The sequence below is a fragment of the Lissotriton helveticus genome, chromosome 1_1 (genome assembly GCF_964261635.1).
Source record: "Lissotriton helveticus chromosome 1_1, aLisHel1.1, whole genome shotgun sequence".
NCBI lineage: Eukaryota > Metazoa > Chordata > Amphibia > Caudata > Salamandridae > Lissotriton > Lissotriton helveticus.
Genome location: NC_136057.1, coordinates 883,512,464 through 883,536,309, shown reverse-complemented (window position 1 = coordinate 883,536,309; position 23,846 = coordinate 883,512,464). Strand labels below are relative to the sequence as shown.

The 23,846-nt window shown below is 43.6% G+C and overlaps 1 protein-coding gene across 8 annotated transcripts in view; it reads right to left on the bottom strand.

Moving 5' to 3' along the window:
* Positions 1–23,846, bottom strand: part of USP15 (ubiquitin specific peptidase 15) — an 814,317-nt gene that overhangs the window by 600,254 nt on the left and 190,217 nt on the right. For all 8 annotated transcript variants that reach the window (XM_078675644.1, XM_078675586.1, XM_078675595.1 and 5 more), the window contains one exon: positions 16,233–16,378. In XM_078675644.1, the coding sequence (XP_078531770.1) occupies positions 16,233–16,361 (129 nt within the window). In that variant the 5' untranslated portion in view covers positions 16,362–16,378. The remainder of the gene's footprint in view (positions 1–16,232; positions 16,379–23,846) is intronic.

The window sequence follows — 23,846 nt, the reverse complement described above, 5'->3', positions numbered from 1 at the left end:
GATTTGGTGTGGATATTTCAGGATCTCGACCGGACCATAAATTTCATAGTCAGTGTTGTCCCAGGCTACCCCACCAGGTATAGGATTGGCTGTGAAGTTGGCTGAAGAAAGTTCTCTTTTCTCGACGTGTGAAGATGTGTGTGGTTTGAGGACCAAGTTGATGTTCTGACTTGCTGTGTCCATTTTAGCATATTTTCCCTCAATGAAGCGTCCCAAAGTAAATACCATGATGAGCCAAAGTATGAGGATAAATGCACCAAAACCCACCCAAAATTCAATCCATGGAGAAACCAGATATGTTTCTTTCAGATGTTTCAAAAGTTCCTTAGCTTTGTCTTTAAAGGATTTTGATGATGGCTGTGTCTTTGATTCACTGAAGCCGTCAGAGGAATCGTCGAAGTTGATGAAGTAACCGGATGCAGTTCTGTCAATTGTTCCAATTGGTTCAGGATTTCTGTTTTTTGCATTTTCACTTGGTACTTCAGTATAGATTGGTGTGTCTCTGCTAAATGTCTTTATTTGGGTTTTCAGAGGTCTGAGTTCTATTGCATTGTTGCATAGTCCTTCTTGTTCTTCTTTAGGCGTTTCGAATGTGATGAGCCTTTTTGTTAGGACCTCTGTGCTGGTAGCAAACCTTGGTGTTCTGCTACTTATTGGGAGTCCACTTGGCCTACTGTTTGTTATCGGCCACATGTTGTGGTTTTACCAGGTCGATGGATACAACTCGGTTCTCCTTTTTACCAGCAAGTGGCGGTAGTACAACTGATCTTTTCCCGTTGACAGACAAGACAGGAACTGCTTTTCTGTAGGAAGGCCCAAATTCCTTCTTTACCGCGATCTTTTCCCTGACTAGATCCCCGACTTTTGGAATCCAGACAGGTCTTGCTGGGACAGGTGGTGATTCTTCAGTGGTCGTTGGCTGTTGTTTCAACTGTATGTTGCTCAGGTCCTTTCTTGTTTTGTTTAAGTCCTGCAAAATAGCCAAACGGTCTTTGACATCAAAGCTTTTTTCTTTAACCACTGAAGTCTGACTATCAAGGTCAGAGATCAACATCCTAGTTCCAAATAATAATTCGTACGGACTGAATCCCTTCAGAGAATTTCTTGGCAAGTTATTTAGACTACGTTGGACACTTATTAGATGTTTGACCCACCCAGCTCCCGAACCTAATATCCTTTCCATTATAGATTGCTTTCTGCCTTGGTTTTTTCTTTACACCATCCAGTACCCTCAGGAAGGAAGTGAGAAGATTCCCGCTGGGCTATGCTCATTTGGCCATGTTTCCCCCCAGGCTGGTGTGCCAGAGTGAAAACAATGGTCGAACGTAACATGCTCTTAGCGTATATGCCATTTAGACTCGCAAATCTTGTTTAATAGTCCGGACGTCAGCCGAGTGCTGGTGATCTACATTATAAGTGGAAACTAGCCTGTATATGTTAATCGCAAGCCATTCTTTTTGCTGGTAATATTATCTGCCTTGATACGACGAGGTATTAAACTGCTTCTCTCCCCACTGCGATCTCTGTTGCAGTTTGGGCAGTTTTTTACAAACATGGTGTAGTGCAGGCTCATGCCTGGCCACCAGTACCGTGATTGTAATTCTTCCAGAGAATCTTTTAATTTAAGGTGTCTGTGACCCTCGCCCATGTGTGCGTCTGCGATTAACAAGTTTCTCCTGTCCATGTTTGGAATCACTCTATCCCCCACTCCAGGGATTCGAGCAAAAGGGACGGAGTTTGCGTCGATTATGTATGTATAATTGAGTGGATAGTTGATCGGTAGTGCTGAGCAGTCACCTTTTGATGACGTTTTCACCGCCAGCATTGTTTCACCGTCAATGTATTTTAATGTACGCTTTTTTCGATCTACGGGAGCCGATTTAGTGGCTGCCGCTGCGGCTGTTTCAGCCAATGAATTCCCCACAACGTGAACGCCATCACGCTGATGACTCAGTGAGTGTGTCACGTGAGTCTTTGGTAGTTCTTTTTGTGAAAGAGCTATTTGTTCCCAGAGCAATTTCTGCTTTATTGGTGCATCTGTGTCATCTTTGTAACCGTTTTGAATCCATGTCTGCAAATCCTTGTTGTATGATTTGACGCAGTAATATGAATCTGACACTATAAGTGTCGGGAATTCGCGATCCGCATTATCTAGCGCCATTTTCAAAGCTATTATTTCAGTTTGTTGTTCTGAATTAGTTTCTACTGAGTGTGATTTTGTTAATAGAGGTCTTAGTTTACCTCCGCGCCACACTTCTTTTGTAATCTCACATGTGGGGTTGTATGCTTGTTCTCCCCAAACGGAGGGTTGAGCATGTCCGTCTGTATAGATTACACAGGCGTAATGTCGTAGAGGCAGAGCGTCGATTGGCAGAGGATACGTCTTTTCATATTTTAGATTTTTTTTTAAATTATCAACCATGCTATGCTTGATAATTCATATCCTACGTACAAGACTGTCAGATGGGCAATTCTGGACTTTTTAAAGTTGAATTTGTAACCCTCTGCAGCGAACCCAAGTATTATGGTGTTCACCCTTTTCAAGTGAGTCTCCAAGTCATCATCTGTTAAGTAAATGTCATCGACATAGGATAATGCTTCATCATCATATAGTTGTAGTAATTCTGTTACTCTCGCTGAGAATACCCCCGGGCTGTTCTTGTACCCCTGGGCTAACCGACAGAATTGCTTTTGAGTGCCATTTACTGAGAATGCAGTTAAAGATCTGCTCTCTGGTGCTATGTTTTGACAAAAGAATCCATTGGAGATGTCCAAGGTTGTTTTGTATTTTTTGCGCACTATTCATTAGTGCAGCACTGTGTGAGTTTTGCACTGCAAAAGTTTTGCAACATGTGTTAAGGTGTCGGTAATCCAAAACTAGACGATATGAATTGTCTGGTTTGGAGACCGGAAACAAAGGATTGTTCATTTGTGAGGTGCAAGTTTCAATCACCCCCTGGTATTCTAGCTGATCTAGTATTTCATTTACCTGTTTTTTAGCTTCTTGCTTAATTGGGTACTGCCTTTGTGCAGTAGGTTGTGATTTTAACTGGATTTTGTGAGGAGGGGAGTCCTCATCCCATCCTACATGATTTTTATATAAAGCAGGTGCTAAGGCCACTGCCCACTTTCTAGCAAGTGTGTATTTTTTATGAATCGGGATTTGATTCGAGAAGGCAGGCATAATTACTTCTTCGCCATGAGGGCACTCCCTGACAAACTCTGGTGGCCAGTCTTTTTCAGCTAGAAGGATGTCATAACCCTTTGAGAGGTTATCCCAAAATAGTCCCCTTATTTTCCTAGTCTTATCTCCCTCTATACGTAATGTTATCTCGTATATCTTGTGGGGCTTGCTGACTCTGGTGTCTGCAGTTTCCACTTGAAGGTATTCATTTGTGTCCACTGTCTCCAGATGATTCATAAGGACTTTGCGAGCTATGCTCACCTCTGCTGCGCTGTCTAGCATTGTCTGAGCCCACTCTCCGTTTTTCAGTTGTGTCCTCAGTATTCTCGGCATTGTTAACTACCTTGATACTGGCTACCTTCTTTTTTGGAAATTGTAATTTCTTTTTTAGTTGAGCAGGTTCCTTGTCTTTGGACTTGGCGTGCTCTTCTGATCGTCCTCTTCTTTCCGATTTCTGCGAGGAAGTCTGAAAAGATTGAGAGGGACGTGTATCAATGTCTTGATATCTATCAGGTTTTTTAATATTATCCCTATTTCTAAGGTTATATCTATTCCCAGAGGGGTCACTCTGCGGTGACCTCTGTCTTTGGTTTGGAGATTTCTCTCTTCGCCTGGGAGACCTCCCTCGGGACTGGAATTTCTTTTCTTTAGGATTGGATTGTTTGTTTCCATCCCAGTTCTTTTTTGGTGAATTATTATTAAAAAATATTTTTTCTGGACTTGTAGTCAGTTGCGGTTTTACTGGTATTCCACCTAGACTATCTCTGCCTAGTTCTTCATAGGATTTTTCTATGATTCTGGCAATTTCAGCTGGTTGGTCTGCTATATCTGTCTCTTTTAACCTCTGGCGGATCGCCACGTTTGCTGCCTCACCTTTTATGTTGGCTAATAATATAGCCGAGACCTGCTTGAAGTCTTTTAGTAATTTCATACCAAGAGTTAAAGCAGGTTCTGGACCGTATTCATCTTGAATTTGTTTTAGCACATCTGGTATTACCGAAATGGATGGAACACCGTGCGTTTTTGTGTAGATGGAAGCAAAGACTGTACCCCAAGTGTCACAGTCCTCAATGTGCGGTGCGATTCCCATTGGGAGACATATAGTCAGAATCCTGTGTTTTTCTAATGGGGTGGTGTCAGGAAACACCGCCTCTATTTGGGTGATTTTCTGTGCCAACCAGAATGGTATCTGTTCCCGTTTAGCTGGAACTTTACCTAGGCAGGATTGGATGTTCTGTGGTGTAATTTTATTTGTGTTCCCCTGGTGAGGGGTCAGCTGTGGAAGTTTAATCGCTGGCTGAATTGTTGAAGTCCGCATTACATACTGAACTAATTGTCTATGAATTTTTAGTAGTTGTTTTAGCTGTATTAACAGCTCTGCTGCAGGCATTCTTTCGATGTCTGGATGTGGTGTGTATCCGGCTAAGACCGGCCACGTTGCTCCTGGTCTACCTAAAGGACCGAGCCTTGTAATGTGATTGTTATGTTTTAGGGCGCCATCAAATAAGAGCAAATGCTCTTGGAATTTGAGTGGTACTTCCACCTCCTCGAAAGGAGTGTACGTTTCAGGAGGTTCCTCTACTTTGTAATAGTGGAAGTACTTTGTTACAGCATTTGCTGCTGGAAAATGTATCCATGAATAGTATACCTCTGTCTGCCGATATTCGTGTGCCTCGATTACGAATATGACTGTGCCACCTCTAGGTGTCAGTCCATTTTCTATAAGTTTTAAGGTTATAGATCTCCTTTTAATGACCGGAATGAGTGTTATATTCGGGTCTGCTGCTTGCATGGTAGCATCAGCATCTGCGAGTTCAGTTGCTAATCTAACTGTCTCTCTTTCATCATCACTCTCTGCCATTTTACAGACAGGATGGTATTATGTTTGTTTGCAGATCAGGTTTCTTTATGGAAACAGAGATTAGATGCACAATATTTTGGGAATGTTTTTATCCTTCAACGTTGACTATACCAAGAACCATACATAGGAGTTCCCTCCTGCGAGGTTTTGGAGGATATTACCTTTCACCCACTCCAGACGTCTTTGGAGTATAATGGAAAAAGGGGTCTGAGTGAGAAAGCACGACTGAGTTACTCTAAATGTCTTACGTTAGTTTTATCGCCCTTTCCAAACGCGTTGGGCGCCATGTAGTGTAGCTCCTATTTTCCCAATAGGCTCTGCGCATTGGAATAATACCTACAGCAGTAAAGGCCTAGACCAGACGTTAACTAGGTCTACTACTGTCGATACTAGACTTAATTTTTGGGTTTGCCAGCGTAGCTCAGAGTTCGCTAGAAACTTTCTCGAATGTTCAAGGAGGAATTAACTTCCCTGATTAGACAAGAAGGGATTTAGTTTCTGACAACCATAGAACATGACAACTTTGCTCTCCCCTAATCAAGAGTCAATCTCGAGAGTCGTGTGAGCACAAGGCAATTATTTTACTCAGTCAGTACGTGCATTCTTAGTCTCATCAGAATGTAGAGAAAAGGAAGAGACGGGCGTGTTCAATAAAAGATGTTATTTATTGATCAGTCTCTTTTCTCGTACAAGAGAAATGGATCGATATTATTGCAATACTTATAGTTAAGTAAAGTGCATACATTAAAAGCAATAGTATAAAATAATACTGTAAAAACATTGATATGGTTTCTGAGCCATATGATGTTTAAAATGATTAAAATATATTTACATACACATATACATTTGACTAAACGTACTCAACTGGTGTTTCTAAATACGCCTACCCCGTGTACCTGACCTAAGTCTAATGCGTGGGCGGGAATAGAAAGTTACAGTTTAAGTTAAGTTTGTTTTTGCCAAGTGAATAACTAAAGAATTCTCTGTGAGGGGTTATTCAGTTCTGTACCTGGAAGTTAGGATGAATGAGGAATGGTATCTCTTTCTCTGCTCTCGATATTCCAGGCTGCCTGCGAGGGCTGCCCAGAAGCGCCGGTGCTGGGTCTCTCGGCTTGAGATAGCAGCGCGTCTCTCAGCGCGTCAGGAAGGCGGGGCTGCTGCCAGCGGGGTCTGCTTCTGCTCTCGGCTTCGGCAAGTGTGGCTGCTCCGTCTTGTCACCACGCGTGTGTTTGCATAGGGCAAGATCGGCAATATTTATACCTTAAAGGTGCCGAGATTGACGTAAGGATGGACATAGATACGTCAATAAAGATGTCATACGACTTGCTCGTTAGCACATTCTTTTACTGAAGTTCTCTGTGAAATCAAAACAATGGCCGCACGGATTTTCCAGGTTGTCATAGGTTTGATTTGTTATGAGAACGTCGTATGCCTTATCAGGGGCTGGAGGAATGTCGCTTGTCTAATTAGATCTCAAGCGTTATGACCTAATCAGATAACACGTTCCTGTGCCGTAGTGTGACTGCGTCAGATAACGGTATCTGCATCATGGGGGCTGTTCTTGCCTCATGGGCTGACTGTTAGTTAACTTGATAGTTAGTTTAACCAGAATAGGGTCAGGAATAGGGGGATCGATTCAGAACCTATAGGAATACACGACAGTGCGTCAGCCCTGTGAACGTGCGCCTGTGTTTACCTAGCCACCTGAGGGTCCACCCGGTATTCCACGTGTCCCTCTTGAAACCTTCAGCTCGTGGCCGACGAGGGCCGCCGGAGCAGGTGTCGGTGGACGCCGATGTGGAGTATGAGGTGGCCGGTATCCTGGACTCCAAGTGGCGGGGCGCCAAACTCTGGTATTTGGTGGCTTGGAAAGGATATGGCCCGGAAGAGCAGTCGTGGGAACCCGCGTCGGGCCTACACGCCCCACGGATGGTCGCGGCGTTCCACAAGAAACACCCGGCCTGCGCGGGCCCTGTTCGGAGGGGCTGCTAATGGAGGATGTACTGTCAAGATCGCCCGGGCGCGGCTTGCAGCCACGAACGGCAACCGGAGGAAAGAAACGCCGATCATCGCGTTTTGAAACTACAGGATCCAGCAGGCACTGCGCGATAGCGAGCGCAACGGAAGGAGTATTTAGGACGCATTGAACCCTGGGAACACGTCGGATATTTTGAATTACTTGCCGTCCGGTCAATGCAGTCCCGCTGCTCCGTGGTTTTCAGGGACGCTTGCCTTGCCTGCTCCGTTATCAAAGTCCCGCTATCAGGGGAAAAGGAACGGAGGATTCGGAAGGGAGCGGCTGCTCATTCCGAGAACATCTATTCGGAGTCTGGGTTGAGCGTTGGTTTCTACGCTCCCCAGAAGGAATTGGAACAGAGACGCACACCAAGGGAGGTGTTTGCCGCATCTCTGTTGTGAGTCTAAGGAGACGCTGTTTGGATCCCCGGTAATCTGCCCGGCTGGGTATTACCGCGACGCGAGCCCTGCAGCGCTAAAACGCTTTAGCTTAACACCCTGACCCATCAGTCTATTTCGAGCGGCATTTTCGGCCGTTTCTCTGCACAGTGTCCTCTGTTGGCCGAATACCGGGACCGGTATTCTTGCAGAGGACGGTTGGACCTCAGCCCTCCTTGTATACCGGGCTTACGACTGATGGGTAACGTATTACCACGCTTTTGTGTTTCGCAAGACTAAACATTGCCATTTCCTTTTGTTTGCTATCTGTTGAGTGTTCTTGTGTACATTAAACAATCATTTAACAGTACCCGTCATACGTTGTGGGTTCCGTGGTTTTCTCATTTGCTTCCACGATCCTGAGAAACAGGAGGTTACAAGATGCTCCGGTGACATTTTGTGTGAACGTGGAGCAATGTTAGGGGGATTGTTGGTAAGCTCCAGACAATAAACAGATAGGATAATTCCTAGGACCCATCTGGCTGAAGTTATTGTATGCCAGACGGGAAGGAATTGAGAGAGACATCCCCCGACAAGTGTGGAATGATCGGGGGAAGATGAGGCAAGTCAATGTTTATTTGTTGAGGGGGAGTTGTGGGGTGCCTCTATATCCGCCTCGAAAGAAACCTCCTGAAGAGGGTGACTGACTGTTGCCTCTATATGAAGTTGATTGAGGTGTTCTTTGTAGATATGGTTTTGGAGCCCCCCTGTAGAATGAGCGACGAAAGGAACCCCGATTGGATGGGGACTGCAGGGCTCCCATTGATTTCGCAAAATCTGTGTCCTTCTTCATCTTTTCTAATGAAGTGTCTACCAAGGAACCAAAGAGATGCTCTTTATCAAAAGGTAGATTTAAGATAGAAGCCCGGACTTCAAGTTTAAAGCCTGAAATTCTAAGCCAGGCGTGCCTACGCAGCAAGACACTGGTGTTGATTGAACGAGCGGCAGAGTCAGCCGCGTATAAAGCGCATCTAATGGAAGTGTTTGAGATTAGTTTCCCTACCTGAATCAGGTCGTGTTCTTTAGCCTTGTGTTCGTCAGGTAAAAATTAGAGTAATTGTTCCAATTCATCATAGTGCTCCCTGTCGTATCTAGCTAAGAGAGCCTGAGTATTGGCAATATGCCCGTGATTGGCTGCCTGTTCAGCCACTCTTTTCCCTGAGGCATCTATTTATTTTTTTATTTATTTTCAAAGTTTTATATAGCGCAAACAAGATCTTTGCAGATATTAGAGCGCTTTACATAAACAAGGTACAATATAGTAGTCGGTAGTACGTGAGTAACAACATAGGATAGCAGTCAGATAAAAACTTAAAAGCAGATAGACAATCAGATAACCAATAATACAAAAATGGTGCAAAGTCTTTGATCCAACAAAAATAGAGTTTAAGTGAATTTAGCCATAAGGATGGCTTTTACCTCTTTCTTAAAAAATGCGGTGGAGGAGATAAGTCTGGTTTCAGGAGGGAGTGCATTCCAGATCCTGGGTGCCATCCCTGAGAAGGAGCGTTTGTATGTTTTTTCCTTCCGGAATCTTCGATGTTTCAGGAGGAGATTTTTTGTGCTTCTATTGGATCTCGAGCCTCCTGACATAGTCAGCTTATTAGTGAGGTAGTTAGGTGACTTGTGGTGTATGGCCAAGTGTGTCATACAGGCAATTTTCAACTGAATTCTGGCTTCAAAAGGCAGCCAGTTCAGGGATTTTAAGTCAGGGGATATATGCGAATGTTTTCTTGATCCAGTGATCAGTCTCGCTGCAGCGTTCAAGGAGGCTCTTAGGGGTGCGGTTGTTGATAGGGGGCGTCCGCTGAGAGCCACAATTCCGTAGTCTATGCGAGGGATGACTAGGGCTTGTACAGCAGTTTGGAAGTCCTTAGCTGGGAGGAAGGGCTTAAGTTTCCTCAAGGTGTTGATTTGGAAATTAGCTCCTTTAGTAGCTTTGCTAATGTGTTGCTGCATGTTGAGATTGGCGTCAAGTGTGATGCCTAAGGATTTCGCGGAGTCCACGATGGTGGGTTGGACATTGAGTGCAGTTAGGTGCTGGAGCCAGGTTTGGGTGATGGCGATTTTCGCAGGAGGAGATATCAACAGGAACTCAGTTTTCAGAGCATTTAGTTTGAGGTGATTATCTGCCAACCATGATTGGGTGTTTCTGAGCGTGGAGTTCAGAAGTTTGATGTCATCCGGGGATTGTAGTATGAGGTAAAGTTGAGTGTCATCGGCGTACATGTGAAAGTGTACATTAGAAGCTTCAAGCAAGGTGGTGAGTGGTTCCATGACGAGGTTGAACAAAGTGGGGAATAGGGAAGATCCTTGTGGGACGCCTAATGTTACAGGCACAGATGAGGACAGCTCGTTGTTGATCTTGAACTTTTGAGCCCGGTTATGTAGGAAGGAAGTGAACCATTTGAGCACAGTCCCGGATAAACCCATTCTGGTGTTTAACAGCTCCAGTAGGTTCTCGTGTTTGACAGTGTCAAATGCTGAGGAGAGATCAAGTAGGATGAGGAGGCAGGAATCGTTGTGATCAAGGATTTGGAGGGCGTCAGCAATTATGTGCGTCATAGCCGTTTCCGTACTGTGTTTTGCTCGGAAGCCTGATTGATGAGGGTTGAGGAGGTCAAACTGATCAATGTGTTTTGTCAGTTGGAGTTGTACGCATTTTTCCAGCAGTTTGGCCAGGGTGGGGATATTGGTAATAGGGCGGTAATTGTTTAGGTCGGTCGGGTTAGCTGTAGGTTTCTTGAGTATAGGCGTGACTTGCCCCACCTTGAGTGAGTCTGGGAAGAGTCCTTGTTGAAGGGAACTGTTAATGATTTTAGTATTAAATCTGTTTATTAAGCAGAAAGAATAATCACACTGCACCTCACAAAGAGAATTAGCATCGACGCCGCGGGGCGGCTGTCTGGGCCAGTGGCATAGTACACGCCCAACATAGTGATACCAGACGGTCATAGTTAACACAGCAAGCCGCCTACAACCCATCCGGGCCGGCCGCGTCTAAAGAGGTGCTCGGAGGATGCAAGTGGAGCTAATGACAATGCGAAGAAACAAGAGTCTGCAAAATGAAACAAAACTAACCCCAAACTCCCTGCCCCCCCGCCCCCCCCTCCTTGTCCAGTAGTCAACTGTTAATGATTTTAGACCAGAGTGGGAGGAGCAGGGGGGTGAAGTCTTTTACATAATTAGCAGGTAAGGGGTCTGAGAGGTGATTAGAGGGTTTCAAGTTGCTGAGCAGTTTGTAAATTGATTCTTCAGAGTAGGTGTCGAAGGACGACCATGCCGCGTTGTTTTTGGGTTGAGTGGTAGTGATGCTGATGGGGCTGGAGTATCGGCTTACATCATTGAGGAGATCACTTCTTATATTGTCAGTCTTTAGCTTAAAGAAAGCAGAAAAGCCTTCACAGGATGGTATATCGCTTGTTGTGCTGCTTGATTGTAAAGGTTGCACCTTGGTTTGATTTTTGACTAGTTCGAACAGTTTTCTAGGTCGGTTTTTTGCTTGGTCCAGCTGGAGGCTACTAATTTAGATTCTTTGTCCGGAGGAGGGGCATCCCCCAAGGTTTGTGAGTGTGCCCGTTTACGGGCATTAGAAACCACAAGGGAATCTAATGGTTATTGACCCTGGATATAAGCTGGGTCTGTTGGTGCAGATTTATATTTTTTTATCTACCCTTGGTGTAAGGATTCTTGCACGAACAGGATCTTTAAAAATGTCTCACGAAAAGCAGAGGCAATGTAGGAGTGAATCTCTGGGAAGAACTGTATGTTTTGAAAGAGAAAATATTCCTCAAGTGACTCCTTATGAAGCTTAATTACCTCATATTTAGCAGCCCTATTTATTAATTCTATGTACCCTATATTATCATCAGGTGGAGAGGGTTTAGTAAGGTATAAGTCTGGATCATTATCCATGTTAGGGTCTGTATTATAATCATCCCATTGATAAGGACTATTGTCATCTACTGCATCCCCATCCCTGTCATCCTGGTTGTAAGGTAATTGTGGTGGTGGTGAATTTGTGGGTGTTATTAACAAATTTGGGTCATGCGGGGAAGAAGGTGATAGAGTAGGATGAGAGGGTTTAGTCCCAACATGTTTCCTCTTAAGAGGGATATGGTAAGTGTCCTCTGCATCTGGTTTGCGTTTCAATGGTAATTTTGAATGAATATGTCCAGTTTTGGGATTGATAACCAGTTCCTTTTGTTTCGGGTATGTGTTTGAAGGCGGGAAGTCGAAGCAATGCTCCTTTGATGGAGTCGGAGTGTTTTTTTGTTACGGTGCCAATATTTTCGGTGCTGATGTTTTCAGCGTCGAAGTGCTCGGATCCGAGGATGGTTTCAGTCGCGGAGGGATTGTTACCAAAACGTGTTTTGGTTTCGGTGCCGATTATTTCAGCTCTGTGCCCGAATGGGGCCGAGTTGGTCCAGAGCCAGAAGGCTTTAGTGTCTGTTTGTTTCAGTGCCGTGCCCGAAGGCGGGCCGTTGGAAACCAGTTCTTGGTGCAGACCTTGTCCTGAAGGCAGAGGTAGAGTCTGGGGCAGGGGAGTGTTGGTACTCACGGTACGTTGATCCTGCGGAATGTCTTCTTCCATGTCTGACTCGGCTTCAGACAGGAAAAATGGGTTCATCCTCCTCCTTGGTTCCTTGTGTATTGTCTGCATCTTGTTCGGAATCTTCTCCATGTATTGATGTTGCATTTCGTAACGTCAAGCCGACGGTCACGGAGCATCTTCTTGGATCGGAAAGATTTGCAGGCGTAGCAGTCTTGTTCGTTGTGCTCCGGGGAGAGGCACAAGTTGCACACTTCATGCAAGTATGTGCGCGGGTACTTGGTGTGGCACAGAGGACAGAATTTAAATGGAGTCCGTTCCATCGACTGCGAGCTTACCCGACGCGGCTCAGACCAATGCCCTTCCACGAATTTTCCGTTTGAAAGAGATTTTTTCTGTACGATACGATACGCAGAGAATGGGAACCGAGTTCAAATAACAATACCGTTGAGGGTAACTGGATTGCGCACAGAGGGGAACCGAGAAATGGTGTTGAACCGGAGCGCAGCAATACACATCCAAACACGATGGCGGAAAAAAACAATCTAACAATGGAGTTGATGCCTATGCGCACTATCACCGAAAGCAGGACTCACCTACAAAGTGCAAACATCCGGACCCAAAACTAGATGGCAGGAGTATGAAAAGCATTTGATCTACAGCTCACATACCTCGAACATTTATTTTCAGGAACAAAGGACTGATTGAGGTCCTCAGCGTTATCAGTTTATGATTATTGTTGTTACATTTTTGAAGAATTTCAGAAGCATTTCCAATGCAGCATCAGTAATTTAGAAAAACAAGATATTGCTAGGTTGGCAACATGTGTTTTATACAAATAACAAACATACTCTCTTTTGATAAACCATCACAGAGGCACAGCAGAGGCGTTCTGGACCACTCATTCATTTTGGGAAAGCAACATTAAAATGTATTATATTTAATCAAAATAGAATCAGAAGGTATCTATAGAACTAAGACCATATATCATGGACCTTGGACTTCTCAGTGTTGTTTGGGAAGCCCAGTTTGTGCAAAAGAGTCATTGTACACTGGAGATGGTGTCTCATTAGTATAGTACACATTGTCTTCAGCATCCAGTCAGACATGTACGGAAATACATGCACTTCTGATGTGTTCAGTGAAGCACACCCAAAGCCAGCACTTTGGTGAAGACTTATAGAGTGGTCATGGGTTCAAATGGTAGTACAGCAAAATGGTAGTGCTGGGACCAACAGTGAACTGGAGGTTACACATGTAAGCAGAAAGTATTGGAAGATGGAAATTGCTGTCCTGGAGATCCACATACATCAACTAATCTTCCGCACTAAGAGACAGGAGAAGTTGGCCCAAGGATAGAATTTTCAACCTGCCCTGCCAGATGAAAAGGGTGAGGGGATTCAGGATCAGAATGGGTCAGAGGCCACTGTTACCATGAAGTAAAATCCTATGCCACTCTCCACCAGGGACATCACTTCCATGGTTCTCTTACTTGGCATGGCATGTACCTCCAAGCCCATGATTGAGGTACATGCCACACAGCGCTTCTGGTGGAAGATAGGTAGTCCAGGGGGGAGGACAGAAAGAAGAGGGTGTAGTTGAGCCACTAGAGATCCTTATTTATCTCATCCTTCCAGCTGATGATGAAGTTGTTGGCAGGGGATGGTGCGGAGGAGTCATCAATGAGGTTATGATACTGCAGATCGAGAGGAAGATTGGGGAGAACTGAGCAGCTGCTGTTGGTATCCTTCATATATTCCCTCTCCCAAAAAATGGCCAGCAGAACTGCTGTGGGACCAGCTGTGATGATCACTCTTGTGGTGAGGTTTATCCTCTGAAGTAGTTCTGGAAATGGCCGTAATGTTGGTGGAGTTGATCCTTTGGGGAGGTGAAAGAGTTTGGACACAGAAGATCTTGAACCATTCCAGGGAGGAGTCTGTCTGCTCTCCAATGTCTCTCTTGACAGTTCAATCAGTGGTGCAAGGACGTTTCCTGAAAAACCAGCAGAAAGCATCCATGTATGCTTGCAGAGTTTGATCGCCATGGCCATGGACCTAGCCATTGTGTCAGCAGAATCCAGGCAGCATTTCAAGACCATTCAAACATCAATGCTCAGATCAGAGAACAGTTTCTTCATGTGTTCAGTATGGTTAATAAGCGTTAATCATGCAAATTCCCAAAGGACGTAAATGTACCGTCCACAAAAGCATGTAGCATTGGCGGTGTGCATGGCTAGGCTGTGTAATGCGAAGACCTTGTATCCCATGTATTGAAAACATTTGGACTCAAAGTTTGAAGGAGCAGTGGGGAATGTGTTTAGACTCAACAAAGTCAATGAGGTTTGAGCCACTATGCGTTCCAGTGACTGATGCATTGACCAGAACTTGGGATTTTAAGGTGCAGTCCCCTAAGGTACCATGTGATCCGTTTGTGGACTGCAAGATCTGAGAGGTCTCCCTAGCAGTCAAGACAGGCTCCAACTAAGCCTGAATGAATGGCAGAAGAGACTGCGGAGACACAAAAACAGCTGATGGATTTCCTTCAGAATGTTGAACTTTGCCTCATTCGGTTGTAAGGAAAATTCCAGTGCCTCCACTGCCTTCCCCACCACTATTCTAAAGACTTCCTTTTAAGGAGGACCGGCGAGATGAGGAATGCTGCCCTATCGACAACTAGCAGTTAGGGTCTAGAAGAGGCTAGGAGGGGCGATGTCGGTCTCAGAGTCTTCTTCTTTTGTGTGTAATCTCTTTTGGGCATTTGGAAAACATTATAATTAGACCCAAATATTTCATCCATCTGGGTTCTATGGAGACGATCCACCAGCGGATGGCTTTTGAAGGAGGCTCTGACGTTTTCTCTCCATACTTGAACAATGTTTCCAACAGCCAGGGAAGAAGTGGAACTGGTACTGACATGGTGAGTGGTTCTTAGTAGCAGAGCCAGTGGAGGTGAGGAGTTGGGCGGTGTTGGGGACAGAGACATCTGAATGGCCAACCCCTCAAACTCTCCCTGGAGAGTGTCAGAGAAGGATAAGGGTCTATCTTGTAGATATACAGTATGGTCTGTTGAAAAGCAGTACCCCTGGGAGGGTCGGTACATGGGCTGGAACCTCAGGTTTCTTCTTTTTAAGATCGAGAATAAGCGCTGTAGATGAGAACAATACTGTGTGAGAGCAACAGTGCTTCCGAGTCAACAAACCTTCTAGAGTGGGAATGTTTCAGGAGGGAGGAATATTTTTCGCTCCTCTGTTTTTCTTTGGGTGATTGTTGCCTGTCAGAAGAATCAAATGAAGGGAGAAGGCAGAAGGACTGTTTTGGAGCATCCTTGCAGACTCTGCCAAAAATTGCTTGACCTCTCGCTTCCTGATGGCCTTTGGATGCATGGATGAATAGGAGTCGAAGGATGAGGAGTCATCTTGCAACTCCTTCCTTGTTTTGATACAATAAGAACATTTTATTCCACCATTGCAACACCGTAGGCGGTGGCTTTGAACTAGTCACTATCAAAATTGCTGAGGAACTTAGACAGTGAAATCATTTACAACAGTACCAGATCTACGAAGTTAAGGCATGGGTACAAAAGGAACTAGCACCAGCATGTCTGACAGCATCTTATATAGTATCACTTTGTACATCTGGGATTGAGGGACCAGACACTGGACTAGGTTAGTGCCAAGTGGCATCACCTCTCTTGGTGCAATCTGGGGGAGCTGGAGAGCCATTGATTCGGGATACAGTCTGATGCCCAGAGGATAGTCATAAAAGTGTGGAATGTGGCGGAAAATATTTCCATTAGATATAACCTTTGGATGTTAGAAAAAATTACTCACCGGTTTACACATTTTCAGGTAGAAATTAGGAAAGGAAAACTTAAACAAATGACAAGGTTTGAATTCATAGAAATTATTCTCCCTGTGCCCAAAGAAAAAAATGGGTACCGTAAACTGTTTCTGTTGTAAAGTGCTCTAATGCCTTTGGGCTAGGTTAGCACAATTAAAAAAACTGCAAAAAACAGACAGCTGCTGGGAAAGGGCAAAAAATAGGAAAACAATGAGCAAAGTGTAGCAGGTTCTCCATATAAATAGTTGCTGTGGTGTGCATACAAGGAACTAAGTTTTTAGGAAACAAAAATTGATACCATGCCCTTTCTTTAACAAATAAATCAATGGTAAAATGAAATACCTGTCCCTGGTATAAACCAGCATCCTGTATTGTACTATCTGGTTTATTTAGAGGTTCAAATGTATTGCTCATGTATTTGTTCCACAATCTGGTCTCTTTTTCATTTGGAATATTGAAGGCTTTTCTCATTTCCTTCTCAATGGAATCTAGGTTAGAAGAGAAAACATAAGTGAAATGAGAAATTAGAACACTCTGCAATATGTTTGAATAATTCTACAAGTAAAACAACTCTAAGAAAAGGAAATAAGTAATCATGTCAAAGATTAAGGCATACTTTATATGTCTCATTGGACATCTAAACTGGAAATAAAGATAACAGGCAAATAAAGCCGCAAATCCATGGTAACATTTCAGTAGTTCTGGAGCACCATGTCAATTTACCAGACAACTATATGATATAAAGATAATTTATGTATGCCTGAACTGAAAATGAAAGACACATTTTTACTGCTGTAACTAAACAAAATGGTGAAATCAATTACCATAAATAAAATTATATGCTTGTTTTCTTTCAGATAAGTCTTTCTATGCCAACCAAAAAATCAATTCAACATGTATACGTTCTGAGACATAATGGTTTCAGAGTGGTTATCCTCATTTAGCAAGGACTCAGTGTTAATAGCCCGATGTGAAAAAACATAACTAACAAATTTGACCACAAAGTGCAAGACAAATCAATAAACTGTTGCTAGTTTTTAGGGGTTGAGGCCAAATGTGGCCTGGTTGAAGAGCTGGTGCAGGTTTAAAACCGGATATTGAAAAAACATGACTGTAAGCATATTCAAACAGATATGCATTCCAGTAAGGTAACAGATCTTAACTTTTAAAGCCCGACTTATAGCTTGGGCAAACCAGTAAGGAGTAGCAAAAACCATCTACCCTCCCCAAACCTAACTGAAGTGGTTTGGGATGATGCTTCAGCTTAACTGAGGTACCCAAGCACAGGTTAGAGCTGGTATGAAAATAAGTGTTGGTATGAAGTTGTGTGCCGCAAAGTTAGTTGAAAAATATGAACTATCTTCGATAAAGGAGAAATAACTCTTAAAGTGGGGACCCCGACAACATACCCCTGGAAGAGGTGTTTCCCTTTACTAAGAGTAACCTGTTGGCCCACACGCAAAACAACAAAGGAAAGGACTGAAAGACCAGTTCTCAAAGCAACATTACTATTGGGAAAAAAGAGAGTGGATGCTACGACATGGCATAAAGTCTCTAAAGGCTACAGTGGTTATGTTTCCATGAACTATACAATGTATTGAGCTGCAGATTATATCCTCTACCCCTGTGGCAGGGTTTCCGTACCACAGACATCCCTTTCTCTGATGAAACATGATAAATATTTGGTAACAATAGTGGCCTAGCATGGTGGTGTCAGCATATGTGCTTGTGTTTCATGAATTTTAATGCTGGATGTCCACCACACATACCAGAGGAGAGAACCTGCTGACAAAGAAGAGGATCCTAAATAAGGTGACCTTGTTGAAGGGATGAAAACTAGCTTAACACAGCCCCTTCAAGTCAATTTAGAAAAACACAATGTGATTCTACCCACATGAACATAACATGAATAGATAACTCATCTGTTAGTACACTAGGAAACCATTTGGCAGCTACGGTGCTTACAATTACTTCATAATCAAATGTAGTGTGAATTAACAGCTGTACATGTATCTTACAAATGAAAAAATCTCCACTTTAATAATAGAGAAGCTGTAAGCTATAACTATCCTTTTATATACAATAATTGTGCTCAATCTTACTTACAATGGATCACCAATGCAACTCATGACATTAACCAAATATACAGGTCACACTAAAGCCCTAGTTCCCATAAGGAACACCATAATGGTACCAAGGAAGTGTCAAACTGCATTGACTATAAATGAGGGAGAGAGTAAAACTTTGAATAATATAATTCCTACAAAGAAGACAGCAAAATCTTCTGAAACTCTCTCCACATTGCCCCTTTAATTATCTACATAAACAACTGCAAGGTGATACTCTTGTCTGAGAAACTATAGAAAAGACTGCACAACAGTACATCAGTTGGGACTGTACAAAACAGCCCCGAACATATAAGAAAATGATCTTAAACCATGGTATATCAACTATACTTCATGTATCACAAGTTCACGGTGGTGGTACTTCATGTAATGATTTATTGAAAGTTGCGTTGACAGCATTTTTAAAATACTTTTTTTCTGAAGAGATCTTTGTACACATTGAATCAAAAACAAAGTGATGCACCAGAATGTTGTACTTTGATACTTAGATCATACAAAGTGTCAAAGATTTTAGCTCAGATCTTTACAGCTAGGGGAAGTATTATGTTATGACAAATGTATAAATAGACATGTATATCAGTGACAAGTCACAATATACAGGCACAAAAAGCTCAATGTGTCCTTTGATTAAGTGGCACAGCTTATCAATTGTTATGCTATCTATAACAAGGTAAGGGTTTTTAATTTCCAACACAATACACCACTGTCCCTCTTCTACTTCAAACAGTTATTCACCCCACTATATGTATATCTCGGAGTCTGCCACAAAAGGAGCCCTGTGTACAAAAGTGAAACCTCCATAGGAGGAAGCAATGAAAGAGGGCCAGAAACACTCTTGTAGTAGGTCTGGGGAAAGTTCTCTAAAAACACTACACCCCTTACTAAAAAGGCACTGCTCACAATTAAGAGATCAGTGAGAGACAACACTGAGAGGTAAACATGAGTATACAGATTCAACTGAGTGAAGTGTTACAGAAGTTGTAAATTTGGATAAATATAATGTAACCTAACTATGATGCAGTATGGTATATGAACAATGCAACAAAAAGACCCGAAACATTTCATGAGAGATAGCGCCTCATTGTATTCGGAAAAGGGATTAAGAAGACACACCAAAAAGGACCTGGCTGAAGGAGCAGGTGGGTATGGCACGGAAAAAAGGGAGACTAAAATTGTAAAATGTTGAAGCACTCAAAGAGTGAAGGAAATGGTAGAGTTTAATGTGGAGACACAGGGAAAAGTACAGGAATAATAGAGAGAAGAACTCGACATCGCCCTGATACTATTTTTCCTAGATGTCAGCAAAGCAACTGAGAGTAAGAGGGACCTTGTTAACTACCTAATCTGATGATAATGCATGAAGATCAAAGTATATTCTGCCACCAATTTTGTAGGAACGTTGTTAAACGTGCAAGAGGAAGCAATCAATCAATCAATCAGCATTTGAATAGCCCAACACTGTCACCCCAAGGGGGTATCTGGGCACAAACAATAAATGAGGCACAGAGTGAGACAGATGAGAACTAAGTGAATAACGACGAGGAGCACCCTCACTGTAGGAATGTTATGGTCAAAAATTATTCTGAATAAAAAGAATTGTGCACATTTAAATACATAGGGATTTCCCAGTAAAGAATGAAGGAATTGTTATTGATGTCACATCACGAAATCTTACTGTTGAGGGAGTGAGAGGCCTATCCTGGGGATGGGTAGTAGAAGAAAGCAGGGTGTCAGGGTAGAAACAGATGCTTTCATTGGGAGATATGAGCTGTACATAAAAGCTTACACAACTACGACAAGCTGATTTTCTGAGAAAAGGGAAATTGGATACAACTCTAATGTAGGTGTATGCATAGTACATACGTTCCACAGGACCAGGTTACTTCATTTTGGTAAAACTTATACAATTACATTCTTAAAAAACAAGGAACTTCAGGATATGAATATTTTTTAGTTGGCTAAGGGGACTAACTCATCAACTTTATATGCTGATGAACTTTAAATTGCACTTCAATGTATATTCTGCTCCTGCCATTAAACTTCCTGATAAACTGTGGCTTTTAATTTGGATCACAACTGCGTCGTCTCTCACAAGTATTGGTAAACAAATAGGGTGATTGGAGATTTGCAAACCATAACACACCATTTCAAGTTAGTGTCAATGAGATCATGGTGCTATAACTAATTTGAACCAAAGAATTGGAATCACAAAGACAACATTTCAGTTCAGGCAGCTGCTTCACTAGAGGAAGACCTGAACTAAAGTTGATTATTTGAAACATACAGAGGATGAGATGAATCTTAATCATTTCTCTGCTGGTTGCCCGGCCAATTTAAAATAGATCAATTTTGCCATTAAGCACCATTTGGCATGCAGTATTCCCCCTCTACGTTCACCTATTAAAAGAGGTCTTTTCTGTCTGTCCTGATCCCCCTCTATTACTTCTTAACAATTCCCTTTCATTGGGGATGGTCCCTGACCTTTTCAAATCCGCTAAAATCATTCCCATCTTGAAGAAAGCAGGGGCCGACCCGTCCTCTCCTTGTAACTTTCACCCTATTTCCTTGCTTCCTTTCCTGGAGAAAATCTTGGAGAGCCATGTTACAGCCTGCTTCGGTTCCTTTATTGAGAATACACTCTTTCCAGATCCCAATCAAGCGGGCTTCCGTCCCGCGCACTCTACAGAGTCTGTCATTCTCTCTGTGCTGGATGAACTCAGGTGCAGAGCCGACGCCAACTCTTCTCAGGCCTTGGTCCTTCTGGATCTTTCGACCGACTTTGACACGGTCGATCATACCATCTTGATCGCCCGTGTCAAGAGCGCTGGCCTCTGGGGATCCCCCTTGGTCTGGATCTCCTCATTTTTGGAGAACCGTCAGCAGGCCGTCCAGTTGGCCGGCTTCTCTGCTGCCGCTTGCCCTATCACCTGTGGTGTTCCCCAAGGTTCTTCTCTTTCTCCCCTCCTTTTCAATCTGTATATTTTCCCTCTTGTCTTTGCCCTTCAAAAACTGGACGTCACAGTATTTAACTACGCTGATGACCTCCAACTTATTTTCAATATCTCCTCTTCTCCTTCTTTTGTCTCTAATTTTCAATCTGTTATGACCTTCATCAGCGACTGGATGAATTGTAACCACTTTAAGCTCAATCCCGAGAAGACTGAGCTTGTACTTACTGGTGGTGTCTCCAGTCCCTGGTCCCCCATTTTTTGGCACCTTTCTCTTGGTCCACCTCCCTCTCATTCAGCCTCTGTCAAAAGCCTTGGTATTAGAGTCAGCAGTGACCTCTCCATGCACAACCAAGTCAGTGCGGTGGTCTCATCTTGTTTTCTTAATTTACGCATTATACGTAAAATTTCCCGTTTCTTTTCCAATGAGGCACTTAAACTAATCTTGCTAGCCATGGTTAAATCACGTCTGGATTACGGAATTGCTCTGTACGTCGGAATTCCGGCGTACGAGCTTCGCCATCTCCAGCTAATCCAGAACCAGGCTGCAAGGTTGGTTTATAAACTTCCCAAACACCACCACTTCACCCGCTTCTAAAGGCTTTACACTGGTTACCACTCACTGAACGTTCCTTTTTTAAACTTGGTTGCCTGATTTTCAAGGCTTTAGCCGGCTCAGCTCCGGCTTTTGTAGCCGCCAAACTTAAGCCTTATGTTCCCGCCCGTGACCTTCGGTCTTCCTCCAAGCACCTCCTGTGCATCCCACGTTGCAGAAGGAAGAAACATGGCGGCACAAGTTTCTCCTTCTTGGCCCCCTCTTTTTGGAATTCTCTAACCCTCAGCATTAGGACCACAGCTCTCTATATGGACTTCCGCAGGGCTTTGAAGACCTGGCTTTTTCTGCAAGCTTTTGCCGAGTAGGCACCTTTCCACTCACTCCCGTCCTCAGCGCCAAAAAACCGCTTGTCTACGAGCGCTTTATAAGTCTTTTAACTTTAACTTTATGGGGACGACCATCGAAAGGGATAAACAATACTTTCGGTCCCACTGTAATCTCTTGACATTAGGACACAAGGGGCAATTTGATACTAAATGAACCTATCCTAGTGGCGCCAGACAAGACTATTAAAGCAGCCAGAAAGATATTTTTTTAGCGACCATAGGTGACCATTAAAATACAAGATGGTATCTTAATATAGATATCTCTCTCCAGTTGGTGGGGAGCAAGTGTTTAGTGTTTTTTGCTGGCGGAATAGAACAGTTTTTTTAGTTTGACGGCGGGTAGAAAGATACCGCACAATATTGCGAGTTTCAATGGAGTGACTTCCCATGAAAAAGAATAACTATAGGCGCGTCACCTATCACGAATCTCACACTGCCAGATGGCTTTTTAATGAAGACTCTCAACCGAGATACTAGAGGTGGCGGCATAGCAGTCATCCATAAAGAGCAATATGCCTGCTCCTTCACCAAGGAAGATATCTGGGGCTGCAAAAGTGCCCGCTTTAAGATCACCACGGGCCCCCACTTTACCCTGTCAGGGCTCTACATCTGTCAACCCCCTGGTGCTGCTTCCAAGTTCATCAAAGCACTCCTAAAAGTGGCAAACTCCTTGGTGGTGAGTTCGGCAAACTTCACGATACTAGGGGACCTTAATCTCCACTTTGACTCGATACTAGACCCTACCATTAAAAATCTCTTGACGGACTTTGCTGCCTTACAATTAAACTCTCTAATCCACACTGCCACTCACACAGCTGGACATATATTAGACCCCGTCTTTACTAACATCCCGGAAGTCAGGACCGACCTGCCCAAGCCTATGGGTTGGACAGATCACTACCTCATCAAAATCACTATGACGGTTAGGGAACAGCCCAACAAAAAAGAGCCAACTCGTCGTTTAAAAAGACGTTGGCATAAACTCTTAACCAGCGACTTCCAGTCTACCTTAGGAGAATTTCATTATGAGGCAAATATGAATATCAACACCACATATGCCGCCTTCCATGACTGGATTACTAGAGGATTAGACGCTCTCATTCCAGCCAAATGGACCAAGGGGCGCTGCTCCCCCTCTAACCCATGGTACAACGACACTCTGAAATCCATGCGGAAAGAATGCAAAAAAGCCGAGCGAACTTGGAGAAGGGAGTACAATAATATGGATAAAGTATCCTACCTGTCTAAATTAAAAATCTACCACAAAGCTATTTGCTCTGCGCGCGCCTCCTTCTATGCTGAAGAAATCAAATCCAGCCTGAATCCCACCAAAGTCATTTTTAAATTGGTGCAAGAACTGCAAAATAGTAGAACCCCTGCCTCCTGTATTACCTCCACGCAACAGTGTGAGGACCTTGCCACTTACTTTATAGAAAAAGTACAAAACATTTACAGCTCATTCCCGCAGCACTTCCCTGCCCCATCTAATTCTATCAATGCAAGCACAAATGGCACTATACTGACACTTATTCCTGAAATCTCTTACGATGACCTAAATAAACTTTGCAGGAAAGTCAAGTCTGGTTCTCCAGCCGACCCCATGAGGCCATCCCAATTTCTTGAATCTTTGGATTTCTTCATACCCCCCTAGCCTCAATACTCAATAGTTCCTTTTCCTCGGCTGAGGTTCCAGCTGTCTGGAAACAAGCACGGGTTTCCCCCATCATTAAGAAGCCGACTCTTGACCCTACCAAATTAGAAAACTACAGACCCATCTCGCTGCTCCCGTGGGTGTCCAAAATTGCAGAGGCCTTTGTAAACAACGTGCTGTCCCACCATATGGCCCAAAACAGCGTCTTGGACCCATCTCAAAATGGTTTCAGGCCGGGTCATAGCACAGAGTCGGCCCTCCTGTCCACCACCGAACATCTCCGGACTAT